This window comes from Triplophysa rosa, linkage group LG2 (assembly GCF_024868665.1).
Source record: "Triplophysa rosa linkage group LG2, Trosa_1v2, whole genome shotgun sequence".
NCBI classification, from domain to species: domain Eukaryota; kingdom Metazoa; phylum Chordata; class Actinopteri; order Cypriniformes; family Nemacheilidae; genus Triplophysa; species Triplophysa rosa.
Window position 1 is genome coordinate 23,181,429 of NC_079891.1, and position 26,508 is coordinate 23,207,936.

Genomic DNA, 26,508 nt, shown 5'->3' on the forward strand with positions numbered 1-26,508 from the left:
TTTGAGGATTATCTCAGCATCTCTCGCTGTGTGTCATGGCAACACTATTTACAGGAAGACAAAACAGGCACAGGAAAGATTTTCACGACATCAAATATTTTCCACTTCAAGGGCTCTCCATACTCCATTAGCAAAATGGAAAATTGAAATATTAACTGGGACAAGAGATCGGTGAGAGTCAGTTGTTGTCTTACTCTTCCATCACAATGTATGTGTTTACAAAATATATTTTGCAAAATGTAATTCATTTTAACATAATATGACATTACTGAAGGAGATTTGCTTTAAGCGGGTTCACAAGTGCAGGGGTTAAATTCATGTACATAAAACCTCTTTTAGTCGGTGTAAAGTTTTTTTTTTTAAATGATAGGTTAAAAATTTCTGCTATTAATACACACAAATCAACATTCTAAATAGATGCGGTGCTAATTTCAAATTCAAAACAGGAGGAAATAAATAAATGTAAGATATAACGATATAAAATATTATTAAAATACTGACACTGTTCATTTCTTATAACATTCCACAACTTCAATACACTTTGTTGTCCCACGACAAATTCCATGTTTTGTTGTGAGAATATATATGTATATACAGTATATATATATATAGTAGCTAGTTTCAAATACATAAACCATCTTTAATTTAATGAATTGATATTCAATTGATTGTAGGAAAAAAGCTATTTAAATTCAGTTACCAGAATATTTAGCTGTCTCCCACATTTTGTGCAAAACTCTGTGCATAAAAAGCTTACATTGATTAATATTTTAACACAAAAGTAGGAACATCATTTGGCCATTTTGGACAAATAAATCTAATTACATTTTTTACTTTTTGACACAAATTGTTACAAAGTTTAGATCGCATCCATAAAAACTATCTGTCCCATTACTGAAATTATTACTGAAAAAAAAGCTATGATATTAAACTACCGTATATGCAAACATTGAGTTACAGCCTCTTTCGCTGACTATTTGTTAACACAGAAAAATTGTTAAAGGTTGTACGGTACCCATGTTTTGTACCCATTTGTGCACTTTTCCTCTGGGAATTTATTCGTGTCCGTTAGTTTAGGAGAAGTTCAATGTTGCTTCTAAAGGCTGCTCTAAATGAAAGGAAATTTAAGGCAGACTATAAGTTACGTACTAAAATAATGACTCAGACCCTTCAATACATGTTCGTACGACCCCTTAATAGATACCCAGAATGTGTAGGTGGTTGCAGAATGCTCTGCAGGCAAATACCTCTGACATTTGAGAAGGGTACAAATTAAAGAGCACTTTTAAGTAGGTGGGGGTTTATGGTTATACACTCCACTGGATTGTTTTTTAGGATCAATTTTTTTTACAATAATTTAACTGTTTAAATCATTTGATCAGCTAATACTGTAATTGTAAAGTGCAAATGGCAACAGCACAAGGGAACCTCTTAGATTTGTCTGCGTAATGAGGGTTGTTGATCTTTGCTTGTACAGAATTGGTGAGTACATATTTACATGGTGTTTTATAAACTGAATGAAATTGCACTCAAATTCAATAACAAGCCTGGGGCATGCAGGTATGTAGATCAAAGCAGATTCATGTAGTCTAAAGTGTACGATCTTTCGTACGATCTTTCCTTGCTACATGAGATACATTAACAAGACCAAACAAGAATATAATGCATCATAATCTCTCAGTTATGACAAATATTTTTCCCGCAGTATAAACGTATTGCTTAAACTCAAAGCGGTTTCCTCTCGCAGCTTCAATCACTATATAAAGGATGTAGCCTGTAAATTTGTTGCAATTGAACAAAACCTTTAAATTCAGACGTTCACCCGCTTTAATGTTCCACGATGACTCTTCCGTGAATGATCTCATCAGCAACACATAGTCCACAATTGAAAGTGATGATTATACTGAACAGAGAAAGAAACTGATGTGAGCAATATAGTTCGATCTGTACATGTGAAAACGTAGTACAGTCATGTTTTAACCTTTGTTTGATATTTGTGGTCTCACTAGAGGAGCGTGAAAATATGTGACAAAAATTTTAGGGCCTCATTTTGAGCAAGTATTAAATGCTTTTATAGGTAAACGGTAATATGTAGTAGTGTAGATTTTTAAACAGATATCTCTCAAAAAGCCATAAGTACGGTTGGGTAACAACCCAGCATCAGGGTTAATAAAACCCAACCATGTTTTCTTTCCAATATTGACCCAGCCATGGGTTAAAAAACAACCCATCATTTTAGTGTGTGGGTCAAAAAGTGTGTTGTAAATAAATCTGCTGGGTTGATCAACCCAAAATGCTGGTCTATTGCAAGCCGTTGTTGTCTCAAATATACACATTTTCTGAGTTAATATAATAAGCGACAATGAGTTTTCGCGACAATAAGTTGTCGCTTATGACCCAAAATAACACTCATCATTTTTAGTGTACAACGAAGTCTTTGCACCTTATTCTGGCCAGGAACCACCTACTCAAATAGGAAGAGATTGTCAGACTGATATGTCAAGTAGGGGCTGTCTGAAGACAGATACCTCTGACATCAATGAATGATGACAATAACAGCATAAGTCTGGAAATACTCATTCAAATAATTCCGTCTGTACAGGAAATAGCAGAAAATGTTACAGGCCAGAATAAAGTGATACACTCATTGATATCTTCTTTACTTGGTTGTAAGAGCAAGCAAAACTCTTTTCAGAGATTTGATAACGTGATAGGTGTATTGTAAGGTAAATACAGAAAGATAACACACAGTAACACATTTCATAGTAAAACCTCCTTTTATTGAAATCTTTCACAGAGTTAGTTGTGTTGTGAGTGTGGTGCATCATGCATAAAGCACAATGCATACAATGGTCTCCCAAGGGACACCCAAAAATGAAAATTCTGTCATCATTTACTCACCCTCTTGTCATTTCAAACCGTTATGACTTTCTTTCTTCAGCAGAACACACACAAAAAAAACATTCTGAAGAATGTTGGTAACCGGCCCCCATTCACTTGCATTGGTTTCATGTCCATACAATAGAAGTGAATGGGTGCCGGCGCTGTTTGGTTACCAAGTTTCTTCAAAATATCTTCTTCTGTGTTTTTGAAATGGTTTGAAATGACAAGAGGATGAGTAAATGATGACAGAATTTTCATTTTCAGGTGAACTATCACTTTAAGACATCTGTTTCTATGTGTGTGCATGTATGCTGGACACAGAAATAAAACTATTCTTGTCGCCCACGTACCAATATGATAGCAGCCTCCTCGTAACAACTATTCTGTACATCTAATATTCATATCATTTTATTTACAGTAAACACACTTCTGATGAGCGTAGCTTCAGGACTGTGGAATTAGAGAGCGAGCTAAAATGAGCTAAAGGCAGATTTTCTTGTCTTCTTTTTCAGCCAACATATTGTTGATACTGATTATACATTTGTCATGTTCCTCCACACCTTACATTTTTTTTCGAAATCAGTTCTACTGAGTGACATGATGATGCTTTGTACTTTTCTATCCAATGCGCTCTGTCATATATTAACCTTGACACCTGCACGCACACCCACACGCTGGCATATGTGCACTGATTCATTTATTGGCCTCTCTCTCAACCTGTTTGTGCCTGTGCTAAGGCAGATTGAATAAATGACTGCTGCTCATATTTGTGCCATTGATGTGTGATCCCGTGTTAAAGCTTGAGCAAGAGGGTCCATCAAATAAATTAACCAAATTGTTAAGCGCTCCCAGTCAGATGACTTCACAAATCCCGAGAAATTGCTAAACCCACCACAATATGACCCGGCACACCGTGACAGTCATAAATAAAAGGCGGATTGAGAAGAATTTGCTGAAAATAAATAAACAACAAAGTCCCCATCCTCTAAATCCACTTTGCTTTTGTAAAACTGACAAAAATTCATTCATCTCTGTCTTTTTAAAACCGACACACAGATCCTCTTTGGCCTAAAAATGAATCGCCCAATCGTATCATTCGCTTTGGTAAAAAAGCGTCTGACAAAAAAGTGTAGATAAATGAATAAACCGTTCAGCATCTGTCACTCAGAATGACACATTTCCATTGCACACCAAAGCCAATGCATTTCAGGCCCTGTGCAGTGCTGCCCTCTATAGTCATTTATGTGTAATCGCATGTAAATTGTCTTTTCTATAGCATCAATAAAATGCTTGCACAACCAAAACAAAATCTATCCTGAGCTTATTGAAAATAAACATCCATTCTTTTTTGAATTCTCAGCATTAACAATGGGAACGGGTTAATGGACAGTTGTTTAGTATGCAACTGCCTATCGGCAATTCTTTGCGTGTAAATGTGCAAACAATGTCGATAAAGCAGGTGCATTTCAATAAATTATCTATGTAGAATAGCATGAGTAATGAAACGTGCATGTCTCATTGTGTTGTGTATTGCTATCACTACTGACATGCCTTAGTCTCTAAAATTCTCTCATACATTAGTAAATTTGTCTCTGGTCTTTGAAGAAAGACTAAATGAGTTTTGAGTCTCCCGAGGTCTCCAACAGGACAGTGGCACATCCGGGGCTGAATGCAACTTGGGATGCACAGCTGATGTTTGCCTCTTTTTCTGTCTATGCATGTCCTTCTTTTCTAGTTTTGTGTGTGTGCACCGTGTTTGCTGAGGACACCAGGTCCTGTTCTTTGTTCATCACCATAAAATGAAAAGAAAAAGAGGGTATCCACGTATCCACAATCTGAGCACCCCTGGGCCAGCGCTGGCACAGTAGCCAAGTTCCTGCCACAGTATTGTGTAAGACTCGACACAAATCAGATCTTATACAAACTACTCGGAACACTTAAAGCAAGTTGTCCATTGCTTATTTCGTTCACTTCGTCCTCTAAAAGCCCCGATACGTCTGCGTTTGGAATGCTATCGTGATAGCTGCTGAAGCTGATATTGTCCTCCTTCAGCTCAATGGTCCAGAAGGGGGCGTTCAGCTTGCGGTTCTGGTACTCCCTGTATGTGTACACACCTCCCACCGCCGCCATGAGAGCCACCACCACTATAATGATGACAGCCAGGATGATGATGTTAAACTGGTTCCACGGGAGTTGAGTCACTGCAGCCGTGGTGGTGTTGGGAGCCGAGGTGCCTAATCTTGTCAGCAGGGTGGACAAGGTGAACTGGGTTGTAGCATTGGGGCTGGAGGTCATGGTGGTGTAGTGAAACCCCAGGGTAGTGGTGGATGGTGAAGTGTGGACGACTATGGATGGGCCAAGAAAGGAAGGAGGAGAGACAGAAGGAGGGAGAGAAGGACAGTATGAGATATTCAACTATTTTTATATAACGCATTTATATGCAAAAAAAAGTAAAATGATGGCAAACCTAGCCACTGGATGGGCTATATGCATTCGTGACTTCCACGTTTTACAGGAAGAACCCTAGGCAGTTTCCGGTTGGGGAGACTTAAAGCAGTGAGAAATGGAAAAATGAGCAAATAGTTACATTAAGCAGATGCTGTGCAATGTACACAGCAGTGGTATATAGAAGTGCTGTTCTACCGTATTTGAAACGATACTTTCATAAGTTAACATTTCGTTATAACATTCAAATACGGTAGAACGCCACTTCTATGTGCCGCAATGTACAACCTCTGCTAAATGTACTGTGACTATTTTCTCATTTTTCCTTTTCTCTCTGCTTTAAGTCTCCCCAACCGGAAACTGCCTAGGGTTCTTCCTGTGAAACGCAGAAGTCACACATCCATAGAGCCTATTAAACAAAACCTCAGTTCTTAGACTTTATTATACAAAGATAAACATAATCCATTAGCAAATAATTACTTTCAGCACATTTTAACTTTATTATAATATGACCATGGGGTGATTGTGCCAAAACCCATCTATCATTTTATAGTATATCAGTATTACAGCTAAACTGTTGCATCCCAATGTGTGTGCTGAAATAGTGGGATTGTAACACCTAGTCCTATTAAGCGAATCACTCGTGCATTTTTTTAAACCAAAACAATATTTTTGCAGTAGTAATATCCTATGCTGAAAGTTAAAATGAATGCCAAAAAACTGCAGAATTGTAAGCAAATGGCATGCAGTTTATACATAAGTGATAAATTGAACCAGAGTTATTATAGTTTAGTTATCATTATTATTGTAATTTTATTCATATTTCAAATTAGCTTTTATTTTTATATTTTTATTTTTAGCAATTTTGCTTTTGTCATTTTATTATGTACAGGTGCTGGTCATATAATTAGAATATCATCAAAAAGTTGATTTATTTCACTAATTCCATTCAAAAAGTGAAACTTGTATATTATATTCATTCATTACACACAGACTGATATATTTCAAATGTTTATTTCTTTTAATTTGATGATTATAACTGACAACTAATGAAAACCCCAAATTCAGTATCTCAGAAAATTAGAATATTACTTAAGACCAATACAAAGAAAGGATTTTTAGAAATCTTGGCCAACTGAAAAGTATGAACATGAAAAGTATGAGCATGTACAGCACTCATTACTTAGTTGGGGCTCCTTTTGCCTGAATTACTGCAGCAATGCGGCGTGGCATGGAGTTGATCAGTCTGTGGCACTGCTCAGGTGTTATGAGAGCCCAGGTTGCTCTGATCGTGGCCTTCAGCTCTTCTGCATTGTTGGGTCTGACATATCGCATCTTCCTCTTCACAATACCCCATAGATTTTCTATGGGGTTAAGGTCAGGCGAGTTTGCTGGCCAATTAAGAACAGGGATACCAAGGTCCTTAAACCAGGTACTGGTAGCTTTGGCACTGTGTGCAGGTGCCAAGTCCTGTTGGAAAATGAAATCTGCATCTCCATAAAGTTGGTCAGCAGCAGGAAGCATGAAATATATCAGTCTGTGTGTAATGAATTAATATAACATACAAGTTTCACTTTTTGAATGGAATTAGTTAAATAAATCAACTTTTTTGATGATATTCTAATTATATGACCAGCACCTGTATGTGTGTTTATTTTTGATGTTACTAAATATTTTTTATTTAATATATTTATTATTAAATTAATTTTTTATGTTGAGATAACATTTCTCATTTTTGTTTAGTTTTTCAAATTATATTAAGACAGATGTTTTATTTATTTATTTTTTGTAATTTACAATTTTTTTTGTAGTTTTTGTTTTTCTAAAACTACAACAATCTTGGATAGAAGAGAGAGAGAGAGAGAGAGAGAGAGAGAGAGAGAGAGAGAGAATTTTTTTGTTTAGTTTTTTAAATAATATTTAGAGTGGTATTTATTAATTATAATTTTTTGCAATTACCAGAATTTTTAGTAGTTTTAGTTTTTGTAAACTATAATAATCTTGAATAGAGCAAAAAAGAGAGAACAAAAAAAGAGAGAGAGATGAAGTGAGAGAAAGCAAAAGGGAGTGACGGAAATAGAAAGGGTGAGAGCAGCAGTACAGTCCTGCGTAAAGCTAACATCTAATGTAATGTAGAAAACAGATGCTGCACATGGGCAGAAGGTTTACAGGCGGAAGCGATTCCCATCTGTTCACGAGAATTGACAACAGCATCTTGAAAAAAGAACTTCAGCGCAACAACTTCAATCCCACCTCGGCCATTTACCTCAAAAAACAAGCAAAGTGCATTGTGGGAGAGACTCATTTAGCTATTGTTTGAGGTAAAATGATTTCCATATGGAACATCAATGGAGGTCATGAATGACCAGCAACATGGCTGTAGCAGCGAAGCATCAGGAGCGGAGCTCAGACGGGGACTGAAGAAGATTTATTCTTGTTGGCCGAGTGGAAAGATTGACGAAAAGAGAGCGTAGATTTGGCAGACCTACTGATGTGATAAATCACAGTTTTTTCCCCTGTCTCTTTTATATATTCACCCTGTGGTCCTTCTGCACTGTTTGGCAGCTTGTGCTTGAGGGAAAACACTATCTTGCTGCTGTACAGTGTAACACTGATGGAATCAACAGCTTACAGAAGACCGCTCGAGTCAATGCAATAGAATGATAATAACTTTAGAATATTGCTCAATACTGTCTGAATACGGCTGAAGCTTGCGGTTAAACAAATCAATTTGCTTTAGAATTCATAACAAAGACAGTGAATCATTCGTTTTTGGGAAAGTTACACTGTCTTGGGTTTTGGGTGGTTAACACTGTTGATTAAGTCACCACTTTCGTGTAAAGAGGGTACAGAAGGTTTTACACTTAAGACCTCATGCTACCTGGCTTTGACTCACCTTTAGGAATGCAGTTCTTGGCGAGCGCGTCCCCCGTGAAGCCGTCGGCGCAACGCTCGCAGTGCAGGCCAGTAGTGTTGTTGATGCACCTCAGGCACTGGCCCGTGTCCGGATGACAGATCCGAGGGGATGTGCGCGGGTCTGCGTTCCCACTGCAGTTACAGGGAATGCAGATGCTGTCGGCGTTGTAGAAGCCATCGCTACACTGCTCACAGTTACGACCCTGGTACTCTGGCTTGCACTGGTTACAGATGGGCTGACCGCTCTCCTCTAAAAACACAAGCACATAAAGGTTTGAGGTTCTAGATTAGATTTACTCTATACATACAGACTGAATTAGAAGAACAAGACAGCATTTTAAAGAAATTCGATGAGGATTAGCTCTCTTTCTTCTACCATTGGATTTGAAGATATTTAGGAATCTAAAGTCATTTGGCCAGCAGATGGCAGAATCTTTTCAGGATTTTAACTTTGATAACAGCCTGAAATCACTTGTAAGATAAATTTATTACCGTTATTATTTTCTAACAGACTTTTTTTTTTACCAAAACAGTAACAGGCTAGTTGTTTTATATTGTAAATGACATGTAAAATGACATGTTTTTCTCATGTCTTTCTGTAATTTGATGGTTTTTGACCGCATTTTAAAAATATATTAAAAATCTTTTAATAAAACTGTAAATTTAAAAATGACAGTTTTTGGACATTATACGCGAACATCTGTAAAAAAATAACAGTAAAATTTTGTAAAAATGTGTTTTTTTACAGTGTGTTCATCATGGGCGAAGACGGACATCATCTTAAAACTTTTCAGTAAACTTTAAAAGATTGAGTGTTGTAAAAGCACGGTTCTCTTTTAGGTTTTAAAAAGCAGAGAATGACAATAACAACATCTTTTTGTTTTTATCTATTAACATCCGTAAGGTGCATTAAACGGTGTAAAAAATGTACTGTCCACAGGAACTAAGAAACAAAATAATGTTTAATTTTGTCAGCCATGGAGCGTATCGAGCGCATCAAATCCTCCTTTTTCATTTCTAACATACAGTAACTAAAAGCTTTTAAACTGCAAATTAAATGACAAGCAATCAAATGTGACCAAATATAAACAGCATGATCATTATATGACTACTGAGAAAACGTGTACACGTGTTTTATAATTGCTGACACATGATTACACTAAGAAAATTGCTAATTTGAGTCAAGTAAAACTCATCACAACTTTCTTTCAAAATAAGAAGGGATTCATAAATCATCTTTAATGAGCACACATTGAACATCTCTCCTCATTAAACAGCCACACTTAAACATATTTACTTTCTTCGGCATTAATCATCATTATCTGATAACTGGGGATGCGTGAACGGACCTTTCAATCAATTATGACCCACTTTGTCTTCTACGCTACACAATTTAAAAAACAACACATCTGAGAACTTAGGTAGGCATAATATTGAACTCATATATCAATACGTAATCGACAAGTCAAAAATAAAATAACACTAATATTATGAAATATGAGATCAGATATAATAAACAGATAAATATCTGTTCAGCTGTAACATTACAGAACATTACAGCATTTATTTGCAAGCCACATTTTGAAAAAGTTAAAGATAAAAAAACCACCATCAATAAACCTGCGGCGTGATACTAGTGTACGGCAACTACTCAAAAAAAAAATTTCAGAGATCACCGCTGCAAGACATACATCGAAGACTTAAAAAACTATGATGGATAGAAAGGAAACTGAAAAACAAGAAAACAGAGGTCCAAGACTAGAAGAAAGAATTTATTTTATGATGCAGCCTAGAGATAAAAGAAAAGAACTGACGAGGAGCAATGAGGGAGAGTGAAGTTAAAGCAAAAACCATGTTGCAAGGAATGTAATAACACAGACTGTAATGTAGCAGCAACTGGGAATCAAATGCATCTAACAGAGCAGCAGTTTTTGTGTTACATGTGGAGAAGGCAGTGAATCGGGGTGGGGGGTGTATGACCCTCCTCTCACAGATTCCCCACACTCAGCACCAGCGTACCGCCGACAGCAGGATATAAAACCAAAACCTCCGGGCAGTGATGCACACCCAGGGACTAGAACACTACAGGAGCCGATTTTCCACATTTCTCAAGCAGAGGGTATAACAACCATCATGGTGAGATAAAGACACAATACACGGATCGAGAGAGACTAAATGAACAGTCCATTTACATACACATTACATATATACACAATACAAAATGTTACGCACTAAAACAAAATACCATAGTATGTATATATAAATAAAACAATATATGAACCAAGAGTGACTAGGTCCCTTTAGGCTCTCCAAACTTATTTCGCATTATTAGTTCAAAACTACACTAAGAACATTCATTCATATCAACAAACAGCAAAAGACAAAAAGGTTACGATCGAAATAAAAGGACATTTGAACTGTAGTTGCTTAGTCTAACCCACAGTAGTAACACTAATGTAAACACACACACAAAGACTCCTTTTGTTTGGTCTCACCTGTATGCGTCTATTCCCAATGAGTCGTTTTCCACTTCATTCAGCGGCAACGGAAACTTCACAAGAAATTTCAACAGTTCCAACACCATACAAACATTTCTCAGGCGAAATCCGAAGATATACTTCCTGATGTTACTTTAACTGTGACGTGTGACGATAACGTTTGGATTGAGGTTAGTCAATGTTTAACCATCTTAGCGTCGTACAGCAGCTGCTGGTGGAGTGTGACAGCTTTTAGCTCGTCATTTGTCAGCGTCACAAGGGCACGCACAGAGACGCACGCAGCGCTTGCGTAAAGTTGACGCACTGCTCAGACAGGTACAGGCATGCACACGACCACAGACGCTTCAGCAGTTCTCACACCTTCTGATTACAAAACACTTCATAATATAAGTGTAAAGTATACATAATAACCAAACAGATCTCGGTTTAGTTTAACTGTTTGATTCCTTCAAGTCATAAACGAAAGCTCAAATACTGTCTTATATTTTCATGCTTCAATTTTCTCTATAGGTTTTTAATAGCTGTGGACATGAACTGAACAGCGGAGCTTTTCATAATCTGCTGAATCAAAGCTGAAGATCTGGTAGAACAGAGCAGGCGACCTCATTCACATTACAGCAACTGATGTTGTTGGCAGATAACAAGGCAACGAGTGCTAAGTCATTTCCAATGCAAATTTAGCCAGCATATGCAAATCAAACATCCTTTTCAATCCAGCACAGGCAAGAAAAAGAGACACTTACTGTAGCAAGAATACTACAAGCAAGAAATTATCTTAATATACTGCTCTTATTTAATGCAATACATAGACAAACATACTGTATAAGCTGGCACATCGGACACAATACGGCCAGCTATTTGGTTTAGTTTGGCTATGCAAATGAAAGCAGAGTGATACAGTAAAACATTTAAAGTCACCATGAAATGGAAGTTGCGATTGACTTCTTTTTTGTATCGTGATGTATATACGAGTAAAAAGGCTTCTGAAATTAGAAAAAATGTAGGGCGGGGCTTTATTTTGACCTTCCCTTTTTGATTGGTTTGTTGTAAGTTGGGCCTGGAGGGGAGGGCTAAAACGCCTGACCGTTGGACAGTCAATATAGTCCTACCTCTTTTTTGTTGCTTACGCCATGTGTTGAAGAGTTGTTGTTGAGAGGGGGAGAGGAGGTTAATGTTTTTGATTAAAGATTACAAGTGCAAATGAATAAAAAAAAATTATTGTGTCCACGGATAAATATTTTATAATAATCACTGCAACACTGTGTAAAACACTTAGAATTTACCTGTTTGATTTCATAGTGACTTTAAAGGAGCTGTATGTAACATTGACACCTAGGGGTAGAGCTTGGTATTGCAATCCAAATTCAAAATATTGGCGAGGGTTTTTTCCCGCCCCTCCTCAGACTCGACGCTCACAGGAGTTGCCAGACACTTACAGGAGTGTAATGGAAAGCAGTTCTGGGGCACTTTTGACTACCATTGTATTTCTTCCTACTATGGGAGTCAATGGGGGGCAAAATCTATCTGTTATAAGCAATCTTCCAAATATCTTCCTCCGTGTTCCTCAGAACAAAGAAATTTATACAGATTTAGATTTAGAAGTATTCATGAAGGGAGAGGGCTCAATATTTTGTTTGAATTTACTTTGTTTTGCTCAATTTTATATTAAGTTGTATTGTATTTTATTGAAAAGCAAGACAAATTATAAAAAGCACATTTTGACTATTCAGTTTGTGCAATAGTGAAAAAAATGGCTTAATAAATAGAAGAAATGCAAAAAACCATGTTCGGTGTTCGGTATTATTCGGCCTTCAGCCAAGTATTTCACATCATGTTCGGCTTCGGCCAAGAATTTTCGTTTCGGTGCATCCCTAGTTATGACGTATGTTATATGCCGGCTCAGCCGCCTCGAACTTCCACTGTAAACACAGGTACGCGGCGAAAACGAAACCATCGAGCAAAATACCGGAGTGAAGATGGCTGTGAACGACTTTTGCAGATTATGTGAAGTAAATCTACGCATCCACGGTATAATTAGTGCATCTAAACTAATATTTGACAGTAGAGACAAACAAGAAAATATTTGCAGCCAACTGTCAAAGTTAGGATTAGTTCAGTTAAACACAGCTCTTCGTTCATTTCGAGTCTGTCGGAAATGCTGCAACATTGCAAGATTACAGCATGACATGGTAATATTCAAGGACTGGAAAAGAAACACTGGCCTGTCAAAAGGGTGCCGGTTTGAGCTCGACAGATAAAAGAGACCGAGATGCACCCTCTAAAACTCCAAGGGCCATAAAAGAACCGAGGAAATCACCTCCATTCAAAATGCGAACCAAACACTCTTCTTGTTCGGGCTTCAGTTGGCAAATGCTGGGAATATTCTCCACAACAGAGCGAAATATTCTCCATGTCCGCTGTCATTTTAGATTTCCCTAACCTAAACTACAATCTTAAATTCGGTGCTTAGCGTCTACGTCACGGCTCTTAGCCCGCCCTCTGTTCGTTGGTTGGACGGCTGGTGCGGAGTCCGGAGATAATCTGGGTGCTGGTTTGCTATATCAGACTATCAGAGTACAGAAGCGAACTGAAATTGAGCGGAAGTACAAAGTCTGACGTAGTCAGGCTAACAGAAGAGTGCTAAGACCATCAAAATGTATCACCTCATACCAACAACAAGAGACACCAATTATTACTTGTTCAGGACTATTGATCCCACTTAGTCACTGAGACACATATGTAAACCCAGACTGTGCTACAAGCACAAATAATGAATTACTGAATCAAAACAAATCTAGCCGTTAACGGAAATCGAGTAAATGACTTACAGTGCTGTGAAAAATGATTTGCCCCCTTCCTGATTTTTCATTTTTTTTGCATATTTGTCATGCTTAAATGATTCAGATCATCAAACCAATTTTAATATTACTCAAAGAAAACCAGAGTAAATACAAAGTAAAAACAAAAAATCCGGAAGGGGGCAAATTCTTTTTCACAGCACTGTATGTGTTCTATAAGAATAGAAATCTGAAAATGCACTACAACTTTCTGTAATCCTGTGTGCTGACTGGTAGATACAGCAATCCAGCTGTGCTAAAATAAACAATATTACTCGTACATGTATGATGCAAAACACTTGTTTACACACATACAGTACATGCACAAATAGTGATAGAGGGTAACTATTACACTTGGTTTACATAACAAGAACTGAATTGCCCAAGCGGAGGTGTGCCACATAATACATTTCCATAATACAATACATTTATTACTAAAATGCAAACACGTATATATTAAATGTTTGTATTCGGTCAACACAACTCCTGTCTCAAGTGATAAGTTGCTATGTGTCGAGTCTTTAGACTGGCTGTGAGTCCTGAGGGATGCATCCAGACTGTAGATGACCATAGACGCAGTGAGAGGAAAAGAGTCAATCAGCAATGACGCTGAGTAAAACTGGATTATATGAGTCAAACAGGACTTGCATTATGAGGCATCTGTTGTTTCCTCTCTCTCTCTGTCTAATACTGAATATGACCTTCTGTCTTCTGCGATTTAAAGTGAGACGAAGGGTTTGCATATTACTTTATCATGTGTATTCATTTGGTCATTTTACTCAACCTTAGCCAACTCAGCAGCCACATTTCTTTCTTTATGAGTTACATTAAAAATGCCCTATAAATAAATTGGAATGAACTGAATGTTGTGCTCTTGCTGTTATAGTGTCACCTTAAATTAGATTTTTTAAAACTAAATTTTAACTAAATTACCACAAACAGTAATAAGACTATGCAGGATCAATGACATTCATCCTAAGGTTAATTCAGATTGGTTGGTCTTCACGCCACTTTGATAAGACTTGCAATGGTCCTAAAATGCCTCTGAAAGTCATTACAAGTGACAATGTTAGACCAAAAGCTTAATAAAAAAATATTGTTTTTCAAGAGCTTCTTTAAGGAACTACTTTAGCATCTTGATTTTGGGAACTGCAACCTCTCAATCACAGCAGCAGAGATGATGCCCCCCACTGTGCAGTGTTGGGTGTCCACAAATGACCTAAACCATCAGCTCTATTCTCATGCTTAGTGACATTTTCAGGTATGCACAGGTGTAAATTATTCACTTCCATTCTCCTAGTGGTCCGTTGACATTTTGATATATATCCATTGTTAGCGGTGCATCCCTATAAAACCCCATTAGCTCTATAGAGATGTTCATTGGGCCAGCAGTGGGCTGACGCTGCATTCTGCTCTTTGTTAATAAAAGTGCAGCCTTGATGAGTAAATAAGGAATTCATTTAACATGCGTGTGCTCCCCTGGATCTCATCAGGCCGTATCATCAGGGACTTACGTGCTGAATAAAATGAGGTCTGTTGGCTAATCAGCCGCTGGTCTTGCTGTGCTGCTTTCTGCATTACATTACCATAATCACTAATCCTCAAAGGCAGGAACCTGTATTTTCTTATTCCAGCATGGGCCACTTTTTGGATGTAGGTCATAGAGATGAGATCCATGTTTAAATATACTTCCTACTTTCTCATTAAACACTATGATCAACATTCAATCAAAATTCATTCTTATTTGGGACGCTTTAGTAGAACCTCAAAATGCGGTTTAGCAGTTGCTTCACTTAATCCAACAGGACACTAGAATTTCAAGAACTCTTGTGTGATGCCCAGAGCCATCTTTAGTTGTCAACATATCTACCAACCCACCGAGAACAAGAGAGAGAGAGTGAGTTCCAGTTTGGGCCAAAAACTAAATACAGCTTCATATATTATCATCATATCGCTGCTGTCTTTCTGAAACTTTTTATCTCCATATTTTGTGATTTTTATTTTTGCCACAAATCAATATTATTAGTCACCCTTTATGTTTGTCACTGGGTTCTTACAGATAAGAAGTATTAAAAAGTGCCATATGTAACACTGATACCATCATACTGCATTAATGTGCATTTTTTGTACGTTCTAAAATATTTGATAATGATTACTTTAACACATCTTTATTCCTTATTTTCAGCCTATTGCCAAATGATTGAAAAAAGTATAACTTTTTCACATTTACAGCATCTAGAAGTAACACTGCTTTCTTTGTTATCTCACCTAAAATCGCACCCGTAGTTTGGGTTTAGATTGTATGTGAAGCATGTCACATGCGTCACGCCTGTAAGAAAAGTTGTGGGCGTTTCACACTGCAATATTGGCCCAGAAGCAGCACCTAACGTGTGAAATAGAAAGGTGCATTTACCACTGAAAAGATAAGTTTGAGTGTGTGTGGGTTTTCTTTGTTATTTAAATACCATTTAGCACAATTCTGAGTATCTTTAAAGGGGTAGTTACCCAAAAATTGAAAAAAATATATAATTTAATCACTTAACCACCCTCATTTCATTTTATACATGTATGATTTTTTTTCTTGTGTAGAACAGAAAAGAAGATCTTTTGAAGAATGTTTGTAACCAAACAACAATGCCCCCCATTGACTTCCATTACATGGACACAGTTTTTCAAAATATATATTTTTGTGTGTTTTTTCACAGAAGTCATATACAGGTTGTGAACAATGTGAGGGTGAATGGATGAGGACAGAATTTTTACTTTTGGGTGAACTATTGCTTTAACAGAAATAGTCAGGCACTAGGCCTATACTGTTTTAAGTCTCACATGCATTATAGAAATAGTTCATCCAAAATAATTTCATTTTTTCACCCTCCTGCTTTAGTCACCGTTTACTTTCATTGTATGAAAAACACAAACAATCAAGGTGAATGATGAAGACTGAGGCTGTCAGTGGCTAACGTTCTGCCTTTTGTGGGCCAGGAAACAATATATAAAAATCAGATGGTTGGATGGTTAGCATGTGCAGTCAGCCCCTGCTGGTAGATTACGTAACTACACCATTCACTGTTGACAGCTATTTATGTATTCTGTTTGGAATCACCCCCTTCGCCTTGTAATGACCTCGTGCCCCCTGTAGGGGTCCCGTCCCCCAGATTGGGAACCACTGTTCTAAACAATACTGTAGCTAATAGACATTTAATTCAAAACAAAACTAACATCCAGCCATAAAATCAACATAGCAATAAAAAAGTGACTATCACTGTAATAGAGTGATCCTTCTACTGGATGTCATAACAGTTCCTCTTTGTTACCTACTGTAAAACTGCACCTAGCTGCATTTTAGGGTACATTGGTGTGCTCCCTTCTGAAACAGCTGTATACACTAAACACGCACCTGCCCTTTCGCTGGTCTATGAGGTGTTTTTCCACCGCCAGGTCTATCTATACCTCATTACATCATCGTGCGTGGCTACAAGAACATTTCCGACACAGTCAGCATACACAGCCACCCACAAATAAACACAAGATCACGCGATTTCTCGCAAAACATATGGCGAGCACAATCGGGCTACAGAGAGGGAGGGCTGCGGTACTGATCAAAACAATATCTAAAAAAACACACACAAGAGACTCTCCCATCCACTCTGCTTTTATATTTCATTAACATATCCTGCGAGGGTTTTGTTCTTCCTGTTTGCACTGGAGGCCCGGAGAGGCAAAAAGTTTTTAGTTTCACTTTCACTTAAAAATAAACTCCTCTCTTCCACCCACCCAGAAATTCAGGCAACCTGCCAGAATGATCCAAGACACGTAATCCAAAACAGATGGGGGGGAACTTGACTTATTCCAGATGTGGAGATCTCCTCTGGCGACCAGGGCAAGAAGAGCTAATGCTAATTCGAGCTACGTTAGCCTGATGTGCATGTGGGGAGGACTTACCTAGCGTACAGCTGCCCGTGGAAGTCACGCTGGAACAGGGGCAGGGGATACAGGTGTCCGTCACAAGAGTGCCGGGCTTTCGGTAGAAATTATACCTGCAGTACTCACAGCCGGATCCTTCGGTGTTGCCCTGGCAGTTGACGCAGAGGCCTGAGAGAGAGAACAGGGGGAGGGAAAGAGGGTTGAGTAAACAGACCTAGAGCTTTGACTGACTGAACTGTGGTCCAGTGAAGTGGATGAAAGCAAATACTAATTGAGCTAGACAAAGCAAAACTAAAGGTTAGGAGACCGGAGGGAAGAGAAAGAGATCGAACACACATGTTTCTTAGAAGTGCACATGACCTCAACACACGAAAACAAGGGAGGAACTTGGGTAGAGATCAAACCCTGCAAGAGCATGTGCAAATCTACTGACAAAATACAAACGCGGTGTTACAAACAAATAAAAGACCAATGTCTGGTTTATTATCTCCGTGGGGACAGTCCATAGGCGTAATGTTTTTTATACTGTACAAATTGTATATTCTATCCCCTATCCCTAACCCTATCCCTAAACCTAAAGATCATAGAAAACTATTTGCATTTTTAGATTTGTAAAAAATATTGTTCTGTACAATTTATAAGCTTTTTTGCCCACGGGGACCTCAATTTTGGTCCCCACGGTGACACAAGTCCCCGTGTGTTGGTGTGCATTCAGGTTTAGGTCCCCACCGGGATATACAAACATGAACACACACACACACGCACACTCTCACACACACACACACACACACACACACACACACACACACACACACACACACACACACACACACGCACACACGCACACACACAGAGTACTGTATTATTTACATGCCAGGCACCCTAAACCTCATACACAAATGGGTTGACATTATTAAACTACAAGCTATGTCTAATTTATGAGCTTTAGAAGTACATCAAACCCCTGTATAAACAGACTCAATAGCATTTCTACGTTATGTTACAAGCTTAACCTGACAGCCTACTGCAGCCCCTAATAGGGAAAAAGTGACCAGCTGAAAAACTGATGTGTACCGGATGAGAGAGAGTGACATATGGGCTCTGTCAGAATTTCATTCTCCAGGCTGAGGAAATAAAGCAGATACACTGCACAATAATGACGGAGGTGGATGAAAGAACAGAGAGAGAATGACGGTGAGGAACAAGGTGTTGTTTTGGAGCTGGAACAGGATCTGGTGGTGTTTTCACACATGACGACAGTTCACATGCTGATCAACACCTGTGATATTGATGTCTAAAGACATGCTGTGGTACTGTAGCTCATTACTATTTTTCTGTTACAGGATTCAGTTCTGCTATTCTTCATGTACGAAGTATAAGTCACTTTAACAAATGGATGAATGTATTGGACAATACAATGGCATTCATTTTCAAGTACACCTTACAATCAAACAAATGAAAGTATACACAAAACAATTAGGAAGTGAAACAAAAAAAGGGTTCATTTAAAGGTACTAGGTCTTATGGTGTGTAACAAAGTTAAAGTTTTACACAGCATAGCGGCACAAAAACCAATCTGAAGCAGCATAAAAAAGTACAAAAAGTTCTTACAAGAGTTTAAAAAATGTTACTAAAAGTGTTTTACTTAAAAAAAGTAAGGAATAACATAAACATTAACAACAAACATCATTGTTGTCCCTATTTGTTTCCATGAAATTAACTTAATGTGATACTCTTTGAGGGTGCCTGCCTGAACTTGAGTGGAACTGACAGGCATCCACTAATAATTACTTTCACATCAGTTAATTGCAAAAACTATATGACTATAAAAAATGTATTTAAAAATGACTATAGCAAGTGAGTCTAGCATTATTCTTTTGCAGATGCCATCTGGTTTTTAATGTTTTAATCATATGTAATATTAACATTCTTACATTTTTAAATGTGACTTCATTGTTCACGGCCACTACACATGATCTCAGACAGAGAAAGATTAATGATACTAAGCAAGCTAGTCATAACTAGTGATGAGAGTATATTTCACAGGTAGGAAGAACATCACAAGCAATCTAGGAGTGAGTTTTTCTCAAATACATGTTCATAAAAATCCCTACATTTACTTTTATTTATCAGCTCTATCTGAAAAAAAATGTAGCACTTGTGCCTTTAGTCTTAAAATTGATGTGTCAATTTTAACACACCGTTTGTGTTATGCTAAATTTAACACATTTTGTATTGATTTTGTGTGAAATAAGTGAAAGGGACAACACAAGCTAAAGGTAACAAAATTTGTTGTCCCAGAAATAACAATTGCTAGACGGTTTCAAAGCGACAACATAAACAAACGTTACGCATGCGCGTGTACGTGGACTACTCTTAACTTCTGGTACACATTCGCAAACTATAGAGTGCCTGTACATTATTTCTGATAACAAGCAAAAGAAGCCGAGAAGAGCCGTTAAATGGCTAAACTTGTCTCTCCAATATTTTGAATTTAGACTGCAATACCAAGCTCAACCGCTAGATGTCAATGTACCATAAGGTTTCTTTAAATGCGTCAAAACTACGTGACCCATTCAACAAATTGTTTATTTAAGCAATTATTATACAATAAAATAATAATATAAATGAATATTAACATAAATTAAATAAAAAATAAATAGTTGTATTATTAGATTCTAGCTAAACACACACTGGAAGTTAGCTGCAGTCCCGGCACGCGCGTCCGATGAAACGGTTGCATGACTGCAAAACAACAGAAAGTCTCTCAATCCCTACATACTATATGGCTTCAATGTGATATTATGGTACATTTCAGTGGATTTGTAGGAAAATTGTAGGACTCTGATTTGTCAACTGATTAAAAAGTACCAGCACATGTCATGGCAGAGCCTCTTGTTTTGTGTGGAGAGAAACATATTATTGTCGGTAACGACATAATACGCGTTCTCTCCGATCTCGTCTTTGGCCGCGCCCCTCTCGTTCTCTGTTTAGCTTCCCTTCAGTGTTTCATTACCGACACCTGTCCCAATGTTATCTCCCTTGTTAGTTCCCCTTTAAAATGCCCTCATGTCTATTGTCCTGTGCTCGTTCGTTTTTGTATTGTTACCTTGCTTGTTCATCGTGCCATGCATTTGTCTTGCCTTACCTAAACCTACCCTTGCCTTGCCTTGTAAGACGTTGTTTGTATTTAGTTTATTTTTTGCCCCCTCGTGGGAAGTGTTTTGTTTTCCTGTTTTGTTATTTAGTCCTGTCCTTGTTACCCCATCGTGGGTTTTTTGTTTTGTGTTTAAATAAATCTTGTTTTTTTTGTTAACCCCTTAACCGCTGCCTGCAATTGGGTTCTTCCCCGCTGATGCTGACAAGCACACCTCTCCTTGCTATGTTACTTATCTACTGATACAGTCTGTTTGTCTCTGTACATCTATCAATATAAGGCAAGAGCATAAAAATGGTCAGAGATGAAAGCAGCAACATATTCCTCTTGCATAAGACAAAAAGTGCACTAGAGCGATCTAACACAGTGCCAAAAACATAGATCAAAGATTCTGTGTGTGTGTGTAGATGGACTGCTGTCAGACCCAGTTGAATGTGGGTTTGTAAGTGTGTTTTTCCACTGGGTCTTCAGGGCCAGAGAGCAAAGCAAGAGGAGGATTATTAGTGTTCAAACGCTGCTCTCTGAGTTTAAGATTAATGTGTTCAAAGTTAAAGCCAAACGCAAACACTTCCTCTGGTCCAGATCTAATTCTTCTCCCCATAAGAAAGAAAAATCACAGACTGGATGTTTCTCTAACACAGCAATGAGATTAAATGGTAATGGGAAACCTTTGCTTAAATCTTCCACGTCTCTGATATTTCTCCTGTGAAAAATCTCATCATTGGTGTAAAATATATATTTGTGAGTGGCAGTGCAACCAGCCAATAGCAGTGCATAAAGCACTTATGATAAACACCAATGCCATTCGTCTTGTATGACTTAACAGTATTAAACTAGGAGGAGCTGCATCATTAAGTATAAATGTCGGTGTGTGTACGAGTTTAATTATGATAATTAAAATCAGTGTGAGAAAACCAAACACACACACAGTCAATAAATTAGTGAAAGAGCAAAGAGAGGCTTATTGTGTAGCTGAAATACTGTAAGCCTGGCTGTATTATGCAGTAGGTGGTTGTAGCGAGGAAGGTGGGACGAGAGCCGTGGGGCAGGAAGGCGGGGCCGGTGGCGTGAGTGATTATGAGTATCAGCTGTACGCGCACCGGTCCCGCATGCCTCACGGGGAGCTAGGGAGCATAAGAGGACGAGCGACGGGACTGCCGACGAGAGGACCGGGCCCGGAAGTTGTTAAGTTTTGTTTATGTTTGTGTGGCCGGCAGTCGTCCGTGAGGGGCTGCCGGCCTGTTTTAATGCTGTTTATTGTTTATTTATTTTGATTAAATATGTTTAGATGTTTGCCGGTTCCCGCCTCCTTCCTTCCCTACATTGAACTTTGTTACAGTGGTCATCCAGTGTTTGTTGATCTTTCTTCTTTCAGATGAGATCAGAACACCATAACAGGATTTAATAAGGACAGACGGACACAATTCAATGCCTCATCAAAGCAGGGTAGGTCAGGATCATGACTGGCAGACATGTTTTTCTGACTGTGTCACTTAAATTGCTTCAGAACACGTGTTTGCTCACAAACACATGCATGCATGTACAGTACATAATCACACCGAAACAACTAGTTGTATAAAAAGAAAGTTATGTTGTTCTTACTGCCAAGTCTAATTTAAAGGCACAGTTCACCCCCCCAAAAAATTCTGTTATCATTTACTCACCCTCAAGTGGTTCCAAATCTGTATACATTTCTTTGTTCTGATGAACACAGAGAAAGATATTTGGACGAATGCTTGCAACCAAACAGTTATTGGCCACCATAGACTACCATAGTAGGAAAAATTATATAGTAGTCAAAAGTGCCCCAAAACTGTTTGCTTTCCTACATTCTTCCGTTCCGTTCAGTTTGTTCAACAGAACAAAGAAATGTATAAAGCAATTTTTCCTACAATGGTAGTGAATGGTGGCCAAGAACTGTTTGGTTGCAAGCATTCGTCCAAATATCTTTCTTGGGGGTGAGTAAATGAAGACAGAATTTTCATTTTTGGGTGAACTGTTCCTTTAAAGGTGCACTCATTATTTTTATACCCCTAGAGAAATGAATAATACATAAATGGAAACCTGTTTAAAATGATGCATACTTAACCAAATAATGTGATACTGAGCTTAATAATGAGGTCATCTTTTGAGGACCAACATGTTGACATCATACAGTATGTCTAGCTGAATACTATTGCTTTACACTGGATACATTGTAAAATATCATAAAATGCATTACTCTTAAAGTTCATTAAAAAAGTCATAAAAAAATTGACCTAAGTGTGTAAGACATGATCAATTTTATGGCACAAAACATAAGACAAAAGCACAATACACAAACTATACAAACAAACAATTCAATATGAGTGCTCTAACACAGACTCAAAGGTCAAAGAGAGAAGGTTAGTTTATAGATTGAATTCAAATCTATCAATGGGGATGAGCCAATGTAAACCGCTGGGGCAGTGAGCATGCAGAAAGGGAACAATCACCTTTAACTGAGTTCAGAGGTGAGATAGTGCCCCCGGAGGTGTAATGCTGTGTTATCGCAGAAGAGTGAAAGAATTAAAACTTCAATAGAATGAATAGCGTGATTGACCAAAGCAATGTCAAGATCCAGCAAAGTGGCCCAGCGTTTACAGATAAATCCGTCACACTGCTAATATTACAACAACATATCTTGGTATGTTAGTATGTTACTCACATACTGATCCGAATCAAAGCAACCTCCTCGGGGGTGATTTTTAGACGATCTTTCTCTCCAACGTCTCTCTGCTGGAAAGTATCTCCATAGATATCTGTGAGTATCTCTGCTAGAAGCCTTCGTACCGCAGGTCCTAACGTGTCTCTTCTGGAAAGTCTTTATAATATTAACGCAGGTCCTAGCTCCTGTCTGACTTTTGTCCTTCTTTTTAAACTTAAAATCCACAAACCTTTTATTTTATGTAATAAATAAGACATCGCTCTTTCTACAGTCTTTCTAATGCCCGCAAAATCTCTTCCCTGCGTCAACATGAGAACGACATCTTTTTGTACTGTGGTGGCCACCGTCGTGTTTGGACTGAGCGATTCGTGGCAAATCTATAATACAACGCTAGTGGCCGCTGTTAATTAAGAACTGCACCTTTAAGAGGAGCAGACAGCATGCTGTGACATGCTTGAGACTGAAAAAAGTATTTGGTTGTAAAGGCTAGAATTATTTAGAGCCAAAAGGTGAACATTGATTGTTTAAGGTAGAGGCTCTATAACGGCGCATTTAAAAATAGATTAAAAAATATGCTCACACCATTTAGAAAAGAATAACTTAGGAACATAAGTTTTCAAAAACAAGATTTATTTTTCAATTAAATAAATTTGTAAAATGTCCTAGTCGTCATATTAAGTGTTAAGCCTGAAAGCTTATAGAAGATATATAATTACATAATGATAAAAGAGATGATAATAGAAGATATGGAATTTAAAATAAAATATTTATTTTTATTTATTTCTGTGATAAAAGAATATGAAAATCTCCACTATGGATAAGTGATCTTGTCTGAATGCAGAGACAGGTTTATCTCAGGTCCAAAAAGCATCAATGAAGATGAAGCTATCAAAGGACCGTCTATAGGAAATAGATTTCAGACCAATAGAGCTACAGAAGATCTGCAACCAGAGATCTCGTGATGCTCTTTAACAGCTCAAGTTGTGCTTGACTAATGTAACAATATCCATTCGGCTCTTTGCAAGCACACGTAGCAAGTGGAGGGATTCATTGGCTCTGAGCATTGATAAAATTCAGGATCCTCAAGTATTGTATCCATAATCTTGAACAAAAAATATTACAGGATTAAATAAAGAGTACTAAATGGAGCAACTAGATTTTTTCTTTGTATTGCAACCACAGGGCAAATTTATACCAAGCACTTGCCTCGCCAAGCACTCAATGTGAGTAAAACTTGGCTATGTCGAGTACATAAAAGGGAGTTACTCTGTGTTTGCTTTATTAGGATCTGCAACATGATACTATATCAAATCATAGAAATAATACCTTTGATCCTAACAAATGTAAAAGTGATGTGGGGTGCCCAATCCTGCTCCTGGAAATCTACAGTCCTGCAGAGTAGGATTGGGCACCCAAAACACACCATCTGCTAGAGAAAACATCTGTTCCAGCCTTTTACACATCAGTAGAAATCTCTCAAAACCTCCATATGGTAATACATATGTGGAATACTCTTCGCATTAAGCCACAAAATCAAAAATGTAATACACAAAATCACAAGTGGTGATTTACATTTACATTTAGTCATTTAGCAGACTCTTTTATCCAAAGCGACTTACAGATGAGGGAAACAATGGAAGCAATTGGAACAACATAAGGACAACAAAAAGCATAAGTGCAATAAAAGAAAACTGGTCTCATATAGCATACAACAGTATACAGAGCTAAGTTTTTGAAAGAGTAGAAAAGAGATAGAAGTCAGAACTGATCAGTCAGGTGATGACGGAAGAGATGTGTTTTCAGATGATTCTTAAAGATGGCTACAGAATCTGCTGATCTTGTAGCAGCGGGCAGATCATTCCATAAATGTGGAACCGATCCCGAGAAGGTACGTGAGAGAGATTTTTTACCTTTTTTGGATGGCACCACAAGACGTCGTTCGTTTGCAGAGCGTAGGTATATAAATCTGCATTAGCGAGTAAAGATAAGGGGGTGCCAAATCAGTGGTGGTCTTGTAGACCACTCTTGCCACTGCATTCTGGATCATCTGTAGAGGTTTGTTTGTGCAAGCTGGAAGTCCAGCCAGTAGCGCATTGCAGTAGTCCAGTCTGGACAGAACAAGAGCCTGGAAAAGGACTTGCGTAGTTTGCTCCGATAGGAAAGGTCTAATTTTCCTAATATTGTAGAGGATGAATCTACAGGACCGGGTGGTGCTGGCAACATGATCAGTGAAGTTAAGCTGATCGTCGATCACCACTCCCAGGTTTCTGGCCGTTCTGGAAGATGAGATGGTTGATGAGCCCAGTTGAATGGAGAAGTTGTGATGAATCTTTGTGTCAGCCGGGATTACAAGCAGTTCTGTTTTAGCAAAGTTCAGCTGCAGGTGATGGTCGTTCATCCAGAGCGAAATGTCGGCTAGGCATGCTGAAATGCGTGCAGAAACAGTCGGATCATCAGGCTGAAATGACAGGTGGAGTTGTGTATCATCTGCATAGCAGTGATAGGAAAAGCCATGTTTCCAAATGACAGAGCCTAGGGATGTCATGTATATAGAAAATAGCAACGGACCAAGCACTGAGCCCTGAGGCACCCCTGTGTCGAGATGTTGGGACTCAGAGACCTCTCCTCTCCAGGATACTCTAAATGACCTACCTGTGAGGTAAGACCTGAACCATTGTAGCACCACTCCAGAGACACCCATAGCCTTGAGGGTCGACAGGAGTATGTGGTGGTTAACGGTGTCAAAGGCAGCAGATAGATCCAGTAGGATAAGTACAGATGAGTTAGAGGCAGCTCTTGCCAGTCTCAGGGCTTCAATGACAGAGAGCAGCGCAGTCTCAGTGGAATGACCGCTCTTGAAACCAGACTGGTTGCTGTCCAGGAGATTGTTCTGGGTGAAAAAGGATGAGAGCTGGTTACATACCAGTGTTAATTTCGTTGACGAAAACTACGACGAAAAGTATTCGTTAATGACATGTTTTCACTGACGAAAACGAGACGATAACTAAATAAAAATGAATGCATGATAACGAAAACTGTAATAAAAATATACTGACATTTTCGTCAACTAATAAAAACGAGACGAAAATATTCTTGTCCCACCTGGCGGACATCAGTTTGCACGCATGTGCTTATCTCATATAAATGGCAGAGAGAAGT

The 26,508-nt window shown here is 38.2% G+C and overlaps 2 protein-coding genes across 2 annotated transcripts in view; one reads left to right on the plus strand and one right to left on the minus strand.

Moving 5' to 3' along the window:
- LOC130570032 (uncharacterized) overlaps positions 1-26,508 on the plus strand; it is a 185,139-nt gene that overhangs the window by 41,825 nt on the left and 116,806 nt on the right. The window lies entirely within an intron of this gene.
- Positions 2,759-26,508, minus strand: part of si:dkey-220k22.1 (multiple epidermal growth factor-like domains protein 9) — a 90,690-nt gene continuing 66,940 nt past the window's right edge. The window contains exons 4-6 of the mRNA XM_057359731.1: positions 17,525-17,674; positions 8,225-8,494; positions 2,759-5,228 (exon numbers count right to left, since the gene is read on the minus strand). Of these exons, the coding sequence (XP_057215714.1) occupies positions 4,792-5,228; positions 8,225-8,494; positions 17,525-17,674 (857 nt within the window). The 3' untranslated portion in view covers positions 2,759-4,791. The remainder of the gene's footprint in view (positions 5,229-8,224; positions 8,495-17,524; positions 17,675-26,508) is intronic.